The 17,511-nt window shown below is 46.9% G+C and overlaps 1 protein-coding gene across 2 annotated transcripts in view; it reads left to right on the forward strand.

The window, feature by feature from the left end:
* Positions 1-3,903: 3,903 nt before the first annotated feature.
* LOC138504018 (WD repeat-containing protein 76-like) overlaps positions 3,904-17,511 on the forward strand; it is a 71,648-nt gene continuing 58,040 nt past the window's right edge. The window contains exons 1-3 of one of the 2 annotated variants that reach the window (XM_069624187.1): positions 3,904-9,063; positions 14,279-14,432; positions 14,805-14,963. In XM_069624187.1, the coding sequence (XP_069480288.1) occupies positions 14,301-14,432; positions 14,805-14,963 (291 nt within the window). In that variant the 5' untranslated portion in view covers positions 3,904-9,063; positions 14,279-14,300. Of the gene's footprint in view, positions 9,064-13,458; positions 14,433-14,804; positions 14,964-17,511 lie in introns of those variants that run through there. The other variant, XM_069624188.1, reaches the window with a different exon arrangement.

Here is a 17,511-nt window from a genome sequence, read left to right on the forward strand (position 1 = left end):
TTCGGCGAAGGTCCATGCGATTGCAGAGGGTCGATCCATCTGGGACACCGCTGGAAGCACCAGTGCAATGGGATCCTATCTCTGTCGGTGATCATTTAAGATTCTAGCGTGTTTGTCATGGGACTTCAAGCGTTCAGTCTTATTTTTTCTCACCTGTGCATCAGCATGCAGACCATAGTCTACATCTGGCATCAATATGTTTTTTTTTGGTCTGGTAAACTCTACCATACGCTGTTTTTTTGTGCTGAGCGGAAGTTGGAAATTGTGCTCAAGCTGGCATTTTGGTTATGAAGAAGCTTGCGAGCTGTTGTTTGCGGGTCATTGATGTGCGTTTGCAGTAATAACCCAACGTTCTTCTGTGTTTACTTAGAAGAATGGCTTATGTTCAAGCCATTGATCGTATCTCACCAACACTGAAATCTCTGCATTTGCTCCCAGTGGCTGCAAGGATTAAGTACAAGACCCTCTGCATTGTCCACAAAGCCTTCTGGCTGGGGCCTGGGTTCTCAATACCTCCAACTCTCTCTTCGTAAATACCTTCCTACTCGAGCTCTTCGCTCCTCCACCTTCAACTCCCTCAGGGTCAGTTGCTTCTCCAAGTAACGAGTTGGTGGTAGATCTCTTTCTGCGGCTGGGGCCTCCCTCTGGAACAGCCTCCCTGCCTCTCTGAAACTTGAGGAGAACCATCTCTGGTTCCGGAAGCACCTCAAGACCTTCCTCTTTGCTCCTGCCTTCTCTCTTCCTCTCCCCTCCTGATTTCCTGTCTGATACTGCACTGATCACCTGACTACCCTCTGATTTCGTGCCCAGGTCCCTGCACTGCCTCCCGGCAACCCTTGCACTTGGTTCTGTATCTGTAACTCTACAGTCCCCCTACCTGCACTTTTGGACACCTGCTGTCTGCACTTAGCCTTGCACCTGCCCCCTGCTGACCACACTTCTTGTTATTGTTTTATCCCATGTACAGCACTGCCCCCTCCCCTTTCCCCTGGCACTTTTCTTCTCCCCCTTCCCCTGCACTTGTGCGCTCTACTTGAAACACTTGTGTATGGGCGTATTACAAATGCCACAATATATCATATATTTCTTTGCTGAAAAATGCTAAATTTGCAGGAGCAGTCTGTGGGGAAATTGGGCATCCTGATGAGATGTTTTTTGTAGAAATTGTGTTTTTTTGTTTTTCTATTTTCCCTGGCTCATGATAGTAAGATTTGCTTTCTGAAGACCCTGGCTTCCCTCTGTGGAGGTCGGTTGTAAACTTTGGATTGCCTTTAGGAACCTGATGGACTATGTTCTGAACGCTGAACAGTTGTGCTTCTATACATCCTTTTGTGTGGCTATATTTGCCCACGTCCTCACAAAATGGTACAAAGAATTCCTTCCTCAATAATTTCTCTTATCCCATCAGCCGATGAAGCCAGCCGGACAGATGGACATGACCACGTGGACGAGGCAAACATTCTGGGGAAAGAAGCGAGTTTGGCAAGCTGGGTGGACCGAGCATGTGGACACTGCCTAGGGCGTGTCTTCAATTTTAGGTGTATTGCGTTTTTGTGTGAGCTAGATGGTTTTGTTAGTCATCTGTTAAGAGTTGCTACACAGGCTTTGGTTCTCAACAGTTTTTTGTTGTTTTCGGGGGTTATTTTGGGCTATTCATTTTGAGATTTAATATCCTTCTAAAAGTTGTCACTCTTCCATCTTTTGACCAACAGAAGTACTCTTTCTTTAAAGGTACGGTACACGGTATCATTGATTTCTTGCGTTCCCCCTTTCCACTCTGGGAGATGCATAGTATACCACTAGTGAACAGAATTATTATATAGTCTTGTAAAGATTCTTGGCATTCCAAAAGTAGCTTCCTATCGCAACTAAACAAGACATCTGTGAAGTAACCAGCTAAATCACAGAGAAGGTGGTTTTTGAGGACCATTCTGATGTGGAATTGGTTATGAATGGCTCTAAGCTCTACAGGAGGAGCTTTCCATAGAGTTGCCATGCGGTCTGAGAATGTTTGATTTCCAGCTAGTTTACTTTTTGTAAAACGCAAGAACGTACAGGGACATATATCCTAAATTTGCTTTGAAGGAACATCGGCACAATGCTGCAAAAAAGTTGTGTGTGCAATACAGAACCACTTGGAGTGCTGCAGGGACTCAACTGCCATAAAACGCAGTGGAAGGTAAGGTTCACGGCATGCACTTTGTGACTTTGGATGCCTCCTAAGTCAGGCTGTGGGAACCAGTGTGGCAGAGCATAGTTTTGATGGTCCAAGCCCTTCCCTACTGACCCACTACCCCACTATGAAAATATGGGGAGCTCCGCGAGTTCAACCCTCCCTACGCCCCATCCGCCAACTTTCTGACATCTCTCCCTTATTAATAGCTCCACCAAGATGGTGCTCTGCTGTGCCCGTCAGCATTTCGTGACATGGAGTACCTTAAGCAGTTGTCTTGTTTTGTGTCCTGTCTTTAAATCTTGTTGCTTGAGACACTGTTGTGGTCTGAGAACCCATTGGAAAGGGAGCATTTGGGATTCCTTTGGTCCTGAAAGCCTTCTTACATGTGCCACATTCCTTGTGCATGGTCCAGAACCGGGAGGGAGGGGCGCTTGTTCTGTGATCTAGGCGACCTGGGTACAGGTGTTGCGGTTCTATGTCATTTCATTGCAGGATGTTTTTAGCAGGGTTTTTACCGCAGATTTTTCAATGAAAATATATATTTTTCTAACCTCCCCAAAAAGTCGATGAAAGGACGTTGTACCAGTGAAGCTAGGTGGTTCCTGACAAATCATACGATCTGCTTAGAAACTGGTGAGGCAATTTCCACACTGACTCGTCAGAGTCCGGCGTTTGGCTGGCTAAAATGTAATTGTAACCTCCCACTACTGTGGCCATTAGGCATTAACAGTTGGGGAGCGCCTCGCCTGTGTCACTTTGTAAAATGGTGGACAAGCAGGAGTTTCTCCGACATCTTCACACCTAGATCAACCCCTTTATTTTTATTCCGGAGACCTCATTTGGGAACCTAATGTTGGAGTTATACCTGAATCTGAGAGGGTGGGCTGTAGGGGGTGTTGTTTTCGCATGGGGTATTACCCAGGTACAATCCTTCGGACGAGTACATATGGAATAGTTTACTGTAGTGCTTTAACTCCACACACCTGAAAGTGGAGCCAACACTGGTGATATCCTGGGGCACATAATTACACACCCAGTTTACAAGTATATAAAGCAAGCATAAATCCAAATTTTACGGGTCACAAACACCATGACTCGGTATTGGAATTACTCGTACATGTTAGGGAAAATTCTCATAAATGGCTGATTTCCCTTACCTAATGAGTCCCTCAGCAGCTTTGCTGGAATTCTAGGGTTTCTTTTTTTTTCACCTGGTAAGAGTGTGAGCCTTTTTCCCACTCTTACATGTGTTTTGCTGTGTGTGTTTTTACCATTTGTGTGATCTTGGACTCTGGAGCCTCATCTACTCCATGAGCATCATTTTTTTGTGTGTTACACAGCACCTTCAGTGCAGTGACACAGGGTTGTCTTTTAGACTCCCCACTGACTCCATTTTTCTGGGACCGACTACTGTCTCCCAGAAACATGTAAAGTTGCCATTAACTTTATGTAGTCTCTTTAAATCACAGACCCAGTACACCCCATCTTACATGGAGTATTGGAAAGGGTTAATTCTTATCCATTTCTGTCTGTTTCTCTTGGAGCACTGTTTCGCTCCCTTTTCATCAAGACTTGGCTGGTGGCAGTGGTAACTACCCTATTTTTCATACCGCGTTTATCTTATATAACCATGGTATTGTTTTAGGCTATTTTATTAGCCTCGAACATAAACCTGCTTGACCAAATATATTTTATTTCGGCTCCGGCTAGATTTATTCGCCATTTCTTTTTGTTAAAGTCTTTCTTGTGTTTTACTCTGCGCGTCAAACCAGGTTTGGTCCCTTTGTTCGCCGTCTTTTCGCGGGCTTCTGCACAGAAGCCCTCCTTAAGGCGCCTGAAAGTCTGGGTAGGCAGGATGTGAGGGAGGGGTCTTAGGACCCCTGCCATGGGTTCCTTTGGTAACCCAAGTCGCACTCCTGTTTGATTGGCTGGGTGACTGTCCTTGCCAGCACAGCCACCCTGCTGTGTGATTGACAGCCAGGCTGTGTGAATGGGGGAAAACTGCATAAAAGGCAGGTCTCTGGGACTAGAAAGGCAGAGTCACCACTGGAACGAAAGAACTAACGAGGAGCTGACAGAAGAGGACCCATACAACGACTGAACCGCCCAGTGAAGCCCTGCTGCAGGTCTGAATCTTCAGAGTTCGACTACAGAGAAGATCGTCCAGGAAACTTCTTCCCTTGAGCTGGTGGGACCAACCGATTTGCCCAAACTGCAAGCCAGGACCCCTCCTCTGGTCGAATTCACTGTACAGAGCTACAGTGGGCCGGATAGCCAGGAAGGTCGGACCCTGCTTGGGTTTTAAGGAGCACACCTTTAATTGGTTGTTTCGCTCTGCTGCTGGTTTCTTCCCTGGGTAGTGCAGGACCCTCCCGTCTTCCTACTTCTTGTCAGTCCGACAGTCACTTCAGGAACCGTGAGCATGCAGGAGCTACAGCTTATTCTCCGTTTTAAGGTACTGTGCAAATCCGGTTGTTTGTTTCGTTCAACGGCGGTGAAAGTGTTTGAAATCTTTCTCCAATCCGAGGGCTTGTCCGTCTCTTCTCTTTGAACTAACCTTTCTGCCAACCAACCTCGTCCGGAATCTGTGGCATGAACTTTACCGCGAACTACCCTGAACCGTGTGATCTTGAGCAAAAGACTTTTGACCTATTGACTTTGGCCCCTGTAGTTCCTCTTGCTCCGTTGCCCTGAGTACTTACCTGTTGGTGTGGTTCAATTTTTATTAACTTTGTCTTTCCCTCCCTTTTAAATTGCTGGAGTGCCATTTTGCTCCCACTTCATTTTGTGAGCTTAACTTGTCTGCAACTTACTCTTGAGATAAGTCTGGCTGCTCAGCCAAGTCTGGCTACACAATAAAAGTGTACTACCACTTTTATTGTGTAGTACAGGCTTGTACCAAAGGTGAATTTGTACTGTCACTTGTAGTCTTAATTGTGTGTGGTGTTCCCAAAGGGTACTGCATATAATTCTGCCTAACAGTACATTGTCATACATTCTCTGAAGATCTGTTGCAGTCAGAAAAAACAGAACAGAACCAGCAGATCTTTTAACCGTGAAGTTTTTAGTTGCATTACAGCTCTTCAGTTTCTCTGGCATGGCACCATTTGCTTTAAGAAAGCTTTAGAACCGGTTACCTTTGTTCAAATAGCTTTTCATCTTTGAGTTGGCTCTCTGGAGCCTGGATCTGTGGTCTATAATGTTTCTTTGTACGCTCTGTAGTGGAAGACCGTCCTCTCCCTGGGCGTTCAATCTCTATACTGGCCGTTTTGCTGCACAGCAGCAAGGCAAGAATTTGGCAGAAGGATCCCCCACCCTTATGTGCTGGCAGCCATATTTTGGTTTAAGTATTTTATTTTGTGCGAAAGTGCCTCACAGGTTTCATCCAGCCAAATATGTGTTCTCCTACAATTGAATTATTGCCATACTCTGTATATTTAGTTATCTAATTGTTTTGCTTTTTCTCTTCAATCCGTAGCCAATCTCTGCCCACCATTTTATGTTGCTGGCCCCTGTGCTGCTTTCTCTCTGCCTTATTTGCCCATGGACCACCACTAACATGCTTTATTTATTTGCAGTCTTCCAATGAGTGGAAGACTATGACCAATTGATTATTGAACACTCCAGAGGCGGTAGTTGATGGTACGTAGCGACATCAATCGTATCCTTAACAAAGCTTGTAACAACTGAAGTGCATGCAGCTGCCCGCAGTAAAACATGCAGTGATTTTGTTCTTTGAACAGTTGGTGTACATTTTAGATTCAGTGGAGGAGATGACCTAATTTTTTCAAAAAAAAGATTTTTACAAAGAAAGAAAGAGGAAACGTAGAAATGTTGCATACTAGACGCTACGTTAACTAATGAAACTGTTTTCAAGTCAGCTGAGGTTTTTCAGAGACCTTTAAGAAGAAGAAGGAGTGGTCAAGTTTGCTGCATTTGTCATAACGTGCTGCAGAATTTTTTATGTTGCGATTAGCCAAGAGCACTTGTCCCCACCAATCAACCTTAACCACCAAGTCTCTTCATCCATGAGTAGAGGATTGGTGAGGAAATGATTCAAATACTGTGTTCTTAGTTGATGAGTGCCCAAACATGACAGCAGCAAGTGGCGTATAGTCTCTTTTTCATTGTCCAATCTGCAAAAGCGGCAGTTGCTGGTAGAAGAAAGGCCTCTTACTGCCAATATTTCGTTAGTTTCTAAGAGGTTGAGCGGGGCTCGCAGAAGGAGGTTACACGAGGATCTGTTCGGAAATTTCATAATAAATCCTTGAAGTTCATTCAGTTTTTTGGTGTTGCCTGGCAGGTGAATTGTAAGTTTGTTTCCCGCAGCTGTGTCTTAAGTCAAGATCCAGTCGAGTTCCTTCAGTTTCTTAAGGAATTTTGTTGGGTTCTTGATAAATTCACCTTGACAGATCTGAATGGAGTCCAGTAGGTCTTTACTGTCCTTTTTCCAATGTTTGAGCATTTTGCAGGTAGACCCTACTATTTCTTCGTTTATCAGGCTGTATATTAAAGGGTTGTTTGCAAGCAAACATTTTCTATACAGCATCAGGGAGTTATGCTTGTAGTGATAATAGATTGAGCTCTCGTCTGATGCCACAGGGGTGGATTTCGGTAAGCCCAGGATCGTTCTCTAGAAATAGGCTTCTAATCTGGGCCATAATGATTTTGGTATATACGGCATGGCTTCAGCACCATAGGTCAAAGATGGTACTACCTTCATTTTGTAGAAGTTGATCGCCAGGATCATTGAAAAGCGACCCAATTTCCTGTCGGTGGCTTTACCTTGCGTTGTGAGTTTTCTGGTTTTCTCTGTTTTTTCTCCATGATTGGAGCTGTCGTGAGTGACTCCTAGGTACTTAAAGTCTTTGACTTTTTCTATTGTGCAGCCCTCTAGGTGCCACTGAAGTTTTTCTGTTCTCTTGTTGTTTTTTTCCTAACGCCATGACTTTAGTTTTACCTTTGTTGATTTCAAGGTTGTTCGCAGTGATGTACTGGTGTAAATTGTTAAGTTGCTGCTGAAGACGAATCGGTGTATGGTCAAGTAAGATTAAGTGACATCAGCGTACAACAGGCGGCTGATTTTGCTCTGGCCTAGTTTCGGTGGAAAAGATCTTATAGTGGCTTCCGTATCCTTGAAGTCTTCCAGGTAGGCCAGGAAGAGAGCAGGAGCCAGCGGACAACCTTTCTTAAAGCCTCTCAGTGTTGGTATCTCTGCCGATAATAAGCCCTGCTGGCTTAAATGAACTCTCATGGTATAGAGAGTTTTTATCAGTTTGAGAATTTTCATTCGGACAGTTCCAAGCTGAGAGTTTATCCCAGAGTTGATCTCTATCGACTCGGTCAAATGCCTGGGTTAGGTCGACGAATGCAACGAAAAGCCTCAGGCCCCCTTCTATGATCTTACTTTTTAGGGCAAGTCTGATTGGAACTGGTCGTGACAATGGGCTTTGTTTGCCCACGCTTGGAATTTCCTGAGTAAAAGGGAGCCGAAGACTTTCCCAATAGGGTCCAGCAGAGCGATCGGGCAATAGTTTGCTGGATCACTACTGATTCCCTTTTTGAAGAATGGAACCACTATTGCAGATGTCAATGATGACCGGATAGACTTTCTTTCTGCACATCTTCTGAGGACGTTGCTGATAAAGGCGGCCCATTCCTCCTGGTGGCTCTTAAGGTCAAGATTTGTAATGCCGTCCAGGCCAGGAGCTCTGGATTTCTTTAGTTTCTGAATTAACACAACAATTTCTTCCTTGTCGTCGAATCTAGCCCAGAGTGCAGTTGTCACTGTGGGGCTTTCCAGAGTGGCTCCTAAGGGGGGCTGAAATAAAGCCTTAAAATAGTTCACCCAGGTGGATTCTCCAATGCTGTTCAGGATGGAATCATCAAAGGTAGGCGTGATTGTTCTCATGAGGGACCAGAATTCCCTGGGGTTGCGTCCACTGATCGCTTTTAACATGGTTTCAGAGGCCTGCTGATACAATGTCATGCAATGTCATGTGATGGCCTCTAACCCAAGATCAATAGTTCCTAGTTGCTTCAGTGACTGTGGCTTTGGCCAACTGTGGGTTGAGTCTAATTGCCACCCTCTTGAGTTTACGGAACTCCCTTCTTTTGTCCACCAGTATTTTATCGAAAGTATGTTTTTTTTATTTACGGAGATGACCTGATGCACTCCGCTCAATGATTTAGACAAGGTTTTAGGTGCACCAAGTTTGCTCCATAAATTGTACATAATTAATAAGCAAAATCAATCATTATTAGAAGGTATGGTGAAAAAGGTGCTGGACCAAAATTCTCAAGTCTTCGTTGGTGTTAATGCTATGCAAAATGAGGCCTTACCTTCTCACAGTTCTGCAGTGGTCTTTTACGTATATAATTTACCGTTTCAGGCAATACAGTTTGTTTTAGTGATAAATGTACTTCAAGCCATATTTTGGGAAAGAACCATCTCAAAACATCAGCAAATGTAGATTTTCTTTTTCCATTGGGCGGCCAAACTCGTTTTACTTAGAACACCATCTAGAGCTCCAGCTGGTGATTGCAGGAAATATCCCTCTGGCCTGCAGAGTTCTTGTCTTCCATCATTCTGCCTCTTTTACGCAGGGTCTGGCCTTTACCAAAACTGGTGCTTCTCTAGTATTGCCAATTGCAGGTTCACCTCTCGGTGGCATCGTCGCATCTCTCGCAATCTGATATTTTCTTCACTGTGTACCAACTTCTTTTTTTTCTCCTAGCAGTAATCCTTGTCTTTGTGCTGTTGTGATTTTTCTTACTGTTTTTTTTTTCACCGACTTGTTGATTGACAATTGACCTCACCTACAGTTTTATCCTCTGCAGGATGGGCATGCCCGAGCCTTGAAGCAGTCACTGAGCGATTTGAAAGGGTATGTAATTTGGTGTGCGTGTACTCTCTCTCTTGACCTTGCCGTAATACTCACACTTTTCTCCCCCGTCTGGTTACTTGATCCTTTGACTTTCATCCTTTTTGTTCTGGGTCGTTCACCCTTTTTCTTTCTGTCATTTGTCTGTATTTGCCTTGGCTGTAGAGCTTTTTTGATGTGTTCCTGTTTTTCCTGTTTGGATATCGTGATGCTCATCTCAAACTCGATGTTTGTTGTGTCTATAAATCTGTTCTTTTACTGAAGCTGCCGCAGTGTGGTGAAGAGGGGAGGAGTGGGAGTGCAGCAAGGAGATTCGGGAGAGAGTGCTGAAGGTATATAAAAAGTACATTGTTCGGGGCAAATATGCTGTTTGGAGTGTTAAGAAGTCCTAAATTAACTTTGCTCCCACCAAATGTTCCTATATGAGCCACCTTTACTGAGGATCATCCAGCATGTTGAATGAGGTGAATGAGATTAAGGTTGGGACTTGTTTCCAGATTCACCTCCACCTAAACACGGTTGCACTCCTTGTCCTTGACATCCGTGTTCCTCATGCTTTCTTAGCGATGGCAGTGCCATTAGCCACAATGTGAATCTTGGTGGCTGCCTCCTAACATGGAGTGTTCGGTCTAGACTTGCTTCCTTATTTGTGATCGTGGTGAAACCTATGGTTATGCCCCCTCCAGTGCAACATCGTAGGCTGTAGCTTGGTGACCTTCTTGATGGCCTTCTTGATGACCTTCTGAATCCTGGATAATGAGTAGTTGGGCACTGAGGACTTTCCTGTGTGTTAATTGGTGAACTTCACCAGGGAATTTGCTGGACCCGTCACATCATTGTGGTTGGACTGGATTCTACTTCACATAGAGTGAGGGAATGCCCATTTTGGGCCTCCCTGACTATATCTGTGTCCCATTGCTGTAAGGGAGGCTTGCAGGTGAGTTGGTCCCTATTTCTACTTGGGGATGTGATTTAATAGTGGGGCCCAATTTCAAATCCTCCTACTCCTCTCATGTACATATCCACTTATAGGACACTCCTTGTTTGATTCCTCATGGCCTCTCTATGCTTGATGACCCTGATACCTGGCCAGTTTTGCTAACTGCATTCGGCCAATCTAGGTGTCCAGAAGGCCTTCCCTGAGGCCTCGGAAAGTCTCTCTCCTGCACCCCCTTCCACAACCACATTAGCTCCAAACTCGCGGAGATCGCTCCAGTGCGGTAAGCCTGCTTTGCATCCTACCCCTGCCCACATGGACTTGAACCTGTCCTTATTTTGTATTTTTTGCTTCTTTTTCCCCACTCATTCTACCTCCCTCCGAAAGCCACTTCCTGACCCTCTTCTCCCTCACATCCCATCCCACCCACTCCCCTGCAGGATTGGTTGCTGCAGCCGGCAGGTGTCCGGAAGGCCCCTTTTTCAGTCAACCTTCCAGGGCAGACTCTGCCTGGGTAGCCACTGGCAAAGGGTAGTTTACCTCTGAGCAGCTCTACTCTGTGTTAGCCTGTGTTTGCCTGGGATGCCTGATGCAGACAATCTACAGCGACTGATAAGGTAAGTGTGGTCTGGGAGGGGAGTACAGCCCCACCACTCTTACTACCTAATATCATATACCTACATACATTTAGCCTAATTGTGTAAGGTAGCCATATTTTGCATTTAGCCTAAATGTGTACGGTAGCTATACCTTGCTTTTAGCCCACTAAGACGGGTAGTGGGCAGAAACCATGCTACATTATGATTGAATGCTTGGGACGGAGGAATGTGTATCACCTGGATGAATTGCTGTGGCAGGTAAATGCATCGTACTGGAATGAACAGTTGGGGATGGAGGTGGATGTATCACACCTAGATGGAATGTGGGATGTATGATATGATATGATAAGGCATTTGTAATGCGCCTATACACAAGTGTTTCAAGGCGCGACGAGGCAGTGGGGGAACAAGGGAAGACAGACAACGATCTTACTAGGCCAGGTGTCATTCAGATCGCGCAAGTGCAAGGGTAGAGGGGAAGGGAAAAGTGCATGGGGGAAAGGGAGAGGGGAAAGTGCAGTACAGGGTTATTAGCATACAGCATACAGGATAAATAACAAGGGCCAGCTGGTGGCAAGTGCGAGGTAAGTGCAGACAAGTGCTGGGAAGGGGGGCTGTATGGATACAGACACAGTCCCGTAGTGCAGGGGTTGCCGTGGAGGCAGTGCAGGGGAGAGTGGCTGGGCCGAGAACGGTGAATGGCCCAGTTGCAGATTCAGTGCAGTTTCAGTAGTATTAGCAGGGGAGAGGGGGAGAGAAAGCGGAGGCAAAGAGGAAGGTTTTGAGGTGCTTCCGGAACCGGAGGTGGTTCTCCTCAAGTTTCAGGGAGGTAGGAAGGCTGTTCCAGAGGCAGGCCCCTGAAGTGGAAAGAGATCTGCCCCCAACTCGTTGTTTGGACAAGCGGCTGACCCTGAGGGAGTTGGAGGCGGATGAGCGAAGAGCTCGAGAAGGAATATATTTAGGAAGAGAGAGTTGAAGGTATTTTGGCCCAAGGCCCCAGACGGCCTTCTGGACAATGCAGAGGGTTTTGAACTTGATCCTCGCAGTCACTGGGAGCCAGTGTAGTGATTTCAGTCCTGGAGAGATACGGTCCCTGGGCTTGAGGCCAAGGACAAGTCTTGAAGTCCTGTTCTGGATGAGTTGCAAAGGGCGGAGAGTAGAGGCGGGCAGATTAAGATAGAGGCTGTTACAGTAGTCCAGCTTAGAGAGAACCAGGGCTCTAGAGACAGTGAGCTTCTGGGGGAAGGAGAGGAAAGGAAGGATACCCCTGAGGAGGTGTAGCTGGTAGTGTGACTTCTTAGATACGTCGGATATGTGAGGAGAGAAGGAGAGTTTGGAGTCGAAGATGACCCCAAGGTTTTTTGCCTTGCAGGTAGGAGAAGGAAGAGGGCCCAGAGAGGCCGGCCAGAGAGCAGCAGGGAAGGAGGGAGTGGGAGTGCCGATGAGTAGAATCTCAGTCTTACTGGCATTAAGGCAGAGGTTGTTGGCGGCACACCATTCCTGGATAGCAGAAAGACAGTCAGAGATGAGGGAATGAGAAGAGGAGGCCGAGGGTAGCCTGAAAATGAGCTGGGTATCATCCGCATAGCACTGAAAGTAGGGGCAGAGAGCGGCGATGTGGTGGGCGAGAAGTGCCAGATACTGGTTGAACAGCCAGGGAGAGAGGTTAGATCCTTGGGGGACACCACAGGTAGAGAAGAAGATGTCAGAGAGGAAAGACCCCAGTTGGACCTGGGAGGGTCGATTTGAGAGGAAAGAGGTCAGCCACGTCAGAGCCTGACCAGTGATACCGAGGTTATCACGGAGACGGTTGAGCAGGATGGTGTGGTTGACAGTATCAAAGGCAGAAGAGAGATCAAGCAAAATGAGAACACATGGAATGTTAGAGTCAAGGTTTGAGAGCAGGTCCTCACGGATGTTCAGGAGAGCAGTTTCCGTGCTTCTGGCAGCTCTGAAGCCAGACTGATGGTCATGAAGACTACCAACACATTCAGCATGGAGATTAAGCTGGGAGATGGCCAGTTTCTCCAGGAGCTTGCCCAGGAAGGGAGTGATAGAGATTGGGCGATAGTTAGCTGGGCAGGAAGGGTCGGAAGAGGGTTTCTTAAGAAGGGGGTGCACAAGGGAGTGCTTGAGAGGGGATGGGAAGACTCCAGAGGCGAAGGAGTGATTGCAGAAGTCAGCAAGCACAAGAGCCAAGGAGTCAATGTGGTCCTTGATAGTTTTGGAGGAACAGGGGTGGACCTGTTTTGACGAGACTTTCATAGATCGGACTTGTCTTGAAACCTCGTCAGCAGAAAAAAGGGGAAAGGAAGAGAAGGAGAGAGGAGGGGTGGCTGCAGAAGAGCCAGAGGAAGGGCAGGGAATAGAGGGGGGGTTATAGGAGGAGAGTGAGGACAGGATGTCCTGAGTTTTTTAAATGAAGTGAGAGGCCAGTGCCGTGCAGAGGGCCTGGGAGGGGACAGGAGAGGTAGAGACTGCAGCAGGGTTGGCCAGCTCCTTGCAGATTTTAAAGAGTTCGGCCGAATTGTTAGATGCCGCAGAGATGCCGGCTTGGATAAGGGCTCTCTTCTTGGTGAGAACGGAGAGCCGGTATTGCCTTTGGAGCAGGCGACAGGCCAGTTTGTCAGAGGATGAACATGAAGCACGCCATTTCCTCTCTGCCACCCTGAACTTGCGTTTAAGGGTGACGAGATCCGAGTCATACCAGGAGTTACATTTGGCTTTGGGCTTCAGGCGGATTCTCATGACAGGGGCAAGGATATCAAGAGTATCAGATATAGCAGAGTGGAGAGTGGAGAGGGCTGTGTCAGGGTGGGAGTCAGCCGAAGGGGTAGGAGGGGGCAAGAAGGTGGTATTGCCACTAACCGTACTAAAAACAAAACTTTCTGCATGCGCACCCTCAAACTCCGTACTAAACACAACCATACCTCTACCGCACCAAAACCATACACGATCGCACCTCAACATCGCATGACGGACACCAACTGAAAACGCACCAACCCTCAGTGACCGGTTTCTCCGATCTGAAGCTGCCAACAGCACATCAAAGCTTCCTTGCTCTTCTCCCTCTCAACCCCACTTACCGACCACGCAACCCTCATTCCATTGCAGATCTGCCAGAGCGCCAAAAGACCATGCAAGTAGCGACAGTGCGCGGTACAACACCCATTAAAATTAACAATTTATGTGCCCTGCCTGTTTGGCCAAATCCCATTGGGGACCTTGCTTCAGCCTTTACCACTACTATGGCACTGACTGCCACTTTCCCTGGGTACCTATCCCAAAGGCCAACACCTTGTGTTGCTTACCTGCTCAAGATTGGCAGCATGATCTGGTGTCAGAAAAAATGGGATCTGGAGCCTGATGCAGTTAACTACTCTACATTGTGCTACTGCCGTACTGTTGGGAAGACCTCATTCTTGTCTCTTTTGAGCATGCACCCGTTTGTCCCTCTCTCACCATTCTGATTGGAAGATTCACCCTTGGATTGGTGTTTAAAAGAAGCCACCCTTTACCCAATGGTTAACTAATAACGTTTTCCAAAGTCCCTGCCAGATTTAAGCCTTTCCCTGATCTCTCTGCCGGTTTTCCTCCCTGTATGAATGTTGTAGTGCAGCTTGTATTTTTCTATTTGCCCATCTGCATGGTGAGATTTACTCCTCTGATTTCCCCTCTCCAGGTACAAGTCACGCCTGCGCAGAATGACTCTCGGGGAGGATCAGGTTGCCAAAGTGACGATGGACTGGATATTCTCTGTAGCGATTCATCCGTCGCAGAGCCGAGCGCTCGTGGCTGCTGGAGACAAGAGGGGTCAAGTTGGACTCTGGAACCTGGTGATGAATGTTTCCTGAATGTGAAGTACCCTTAGATGGGAATATATTCACTGTTATTTAGGAGTTTAGGGCTGAAAAACTTTTGGTCTTGGGTGCCTAGTGTTTATGATGGATATCTGTCAACATGAAATGGATGATGCCTTTTAAATGGAGGCAGGGTGTGAACCTTTTAGATATGAGCAGAGATTAATTTTTGCGGTTTTGGCACTGTTGCCTTGGGGCCATTGTGTTGTGTGCATGATGCATTGCGTAGCGGGCTATTTTTGTGGTATTGGTCGTGTGGCCTGTAATACGTGTATGGTGTTGTGTGGATTCCTGCCACTAAATGTTTTTGTTACCAGTAGCTATGTCATCTAGTCTTCCCTGTTCCAGGATGATCGGTCGTCTGATGGTGGTGTTTATGTATTCGAGCCTCACTCCCACCGAGTGGGGTGCCTGCACTTCTCTCCTGCTCACGCTGCACACCTCCTCTCCGTGAGTAACGATGGATCCCTGCGGTGTGGCGATGTGACCAAGGCAGTGTTTGATGAGGTAAGATTCTGGCATATGGCTATATCATGTGCTTCCATATTTGAGGTCTTGAGGTGCTGGTAATGTATTTGGTGAACGTGATTGGGCTAAGACCTAAACTGAGCTGGGCCCCGATGAACCATCTCCCAACTACCATTTCAGTTTACAGAAGAGGGACTACAAATCGGAACGTTTCATCTCCAGCATCAAAGGGTCTTGTTTCCACATGAGCTTGTCTGTTGGATGAGTCCTGCAGACAATCTATTGTAATGTATGTGTTTTCCAAGTTGATGGCCTTAAAATCAATTTTCCTGGTAACTTGTAATGAGGCACTGCCATGAGCATGTGCTAAATTGGCAGCCTCCTCCCATGACCAATGGGGCCATATATTGATGTACTGGGTATCCTGTAACCCAATCACCTCTTCATCTGCGTCCCACCACAAAATTGGTGGTTACATAGGTGACTGGCTAGATTTCACTTTCTGTAGCCCTGAGCATGAGATGCTCCTGCGCCACCTCATAGTGTCTTGTGTCATCACAGGCCGAAAACTATTCCTACGGTACCTTTCATTGCAGAAGTAGTTTAATTTCCTTGCTGGTTCTAGATGAGCTTGGCTGCTTTAATGGTTAAGTCGAGTTCTTTGTGACACCTTCACACAAGTCTCCACTAGCCATGCTTAAACTTTTGAAATTACTGTTGCTAAATGTAATAACCTGGTCTGATGGCAGCTTATTTATTGTACATTTGTATGGCGCCTATACACAAGTGTTTCCAGGCGCCACAAGACAGGTTGGGGGCTGGGGGTTGGGGGGAACATGGGAACATGGGAAAGAAGTAGGAAAAAAAACAGTTATTTTGACCATGTGACAATCCTACCATGCAAGTGCAAGACAAGGTGGTAAATGCAGGGGAATGGGTACAAGCGAGAAGTGCAGGAGTGGGCTGCCCAAGGGATGGGGTGGGCAAGTGCTGGGGGGGCCAATGCTGCAAGTGCCAGGGGAAGGGAGAATGAGTGCAGTGGACAGGGAGAACCAGGTTAGGGCTAGTCCGGGAAAGGGAACACTTGTGCAAGTGCTAGCAAAGGATGCTGAAGGGACTGGTAGGGGGTGGTTTGGCACCTGTGGGACTCTGAAGGGACCAGGCCCCAGTCGTAGTGGCAGAGGGGGGAGGGAAGGAAGAGGAGAAAAGGAAAGTCTTGAGAAGTTTCTGGAACTTGAGAAGATCCGGCTCAAGTCTGAGAGGGGCAGGGAAGCCGTTCCAGAGGGAGGAACCAGCTGAGGAAAGGGATCTACCTCCCACTCTCTGCTTGGAGACATTTTTGACCTGCAGAGAGTTGGAGCCTAGGCGACCAAATAACTCTGTCAGGGAGGTATTTGGGGAGGGAAGGCTGGATGGTAGTGAGGTCTTAGGCCCCAGACGGCCTTGTGGATGTTGCAAAGGGTCTTGAATTTGATCCTTGCGGTCACTGGGAGCCAGTGGAGAGATTTTAGGTCTGGAGAGATGCGGTCCCTGGGTTGATGCCAAGTCAAGTCTTGCAGTCCTAGTCTGGATTAGTTGAAGGGTGCAAAAGGAGGAAAGAGGCAGGTTGAGGAAGAGGCTGTTGCAGTAGTCCAGCATAGAGATAACCAGGGCTCTGTAGACGTTGAGCTTCTTGGGGAAGGTGAGGAAAGGTAGAATGCCCTTGAGGAGGTGGAGCTGAAAGTTAGACTTCTTGGGAAGGTCCTTGATGGAAGGAAAGAGAAGAGTCAAAGATGATCCCCGGATACAAGATGGCCGCTGTTTAGGAAGGACGTGCAGTGCCTCACTCCGTCCGGGTTTTACGCGACCAGACAACACAGGGTGATCTGGCCTGCCCCTTCAGTCGATCCCGTCTTCAGACAAGATCTGCAAACGCAAAGATAATGTGCAGAGGTTAAAAAGAGGGTGCGACAGAGGGAAACAGCTGGTGAGAAGGAGACTTGCCACAATACCATAACTGTAAGCTCACAGCATTAAAGCATTAATAGTGGAGACTCCAGATTGTCAAATAGCCCCTTTCCGCCTTCATCGGCGGACCTGCACATGCAACCTTTAAGGTTTGTCTAAGGCTCCAGAAATATCAAAAGGAATAAGCCCAGTTAACTACTTTGCTGCGGAACATTTTAGGTTCTTAGAAGTTAATCTCAGACACCCTCACATAAGTCTACTCAAACGCAACGCTTAAAAGGTTGCCCCCGCCTTTTATCACAGTAACCAAAATACTCCCTTTGCATAACAAAAGTCTTATGTCAAGCACAAGGAAGAAACGTAATCAGTCGGGACAACCTGACTCCTGGCATAAACATCCTAAATCTCTGAATGTCCTCTGGCCAGCAAACAAAAGCCTGATCACAAGTAAAGTTATACCAAAGTGCAGCAGGAAACGCAACGGGAATACAGGACATGGTGGCATCTAAGGATTCATTATTGCAAAACGTCCAAGAATTTCAAGATGCATTTACCTCTTCATTCCAACAACAGTTTTCTACATTCACGTCAGAAATTAGGGGGGCAATTGCAGACTTCACCAAAGAGCTCAACGCTTTAT

This window comes from Ambystoma mexicanum, chromosome 11 (assembly GCF_040938575.1).
Source record: "Ambystoma mexicanum isolate Mex_15411 chromosome 11, UKY_AmexF1_1, whole genome shotgun sequence".
In the NCBI taxonomy this organism is placed as follows: Eukaryota; Metazoa; Chordata; class Amphibia; order Caudata; family Ambystomatidae; genus Ambystoma; species Ambystoma mexicanum.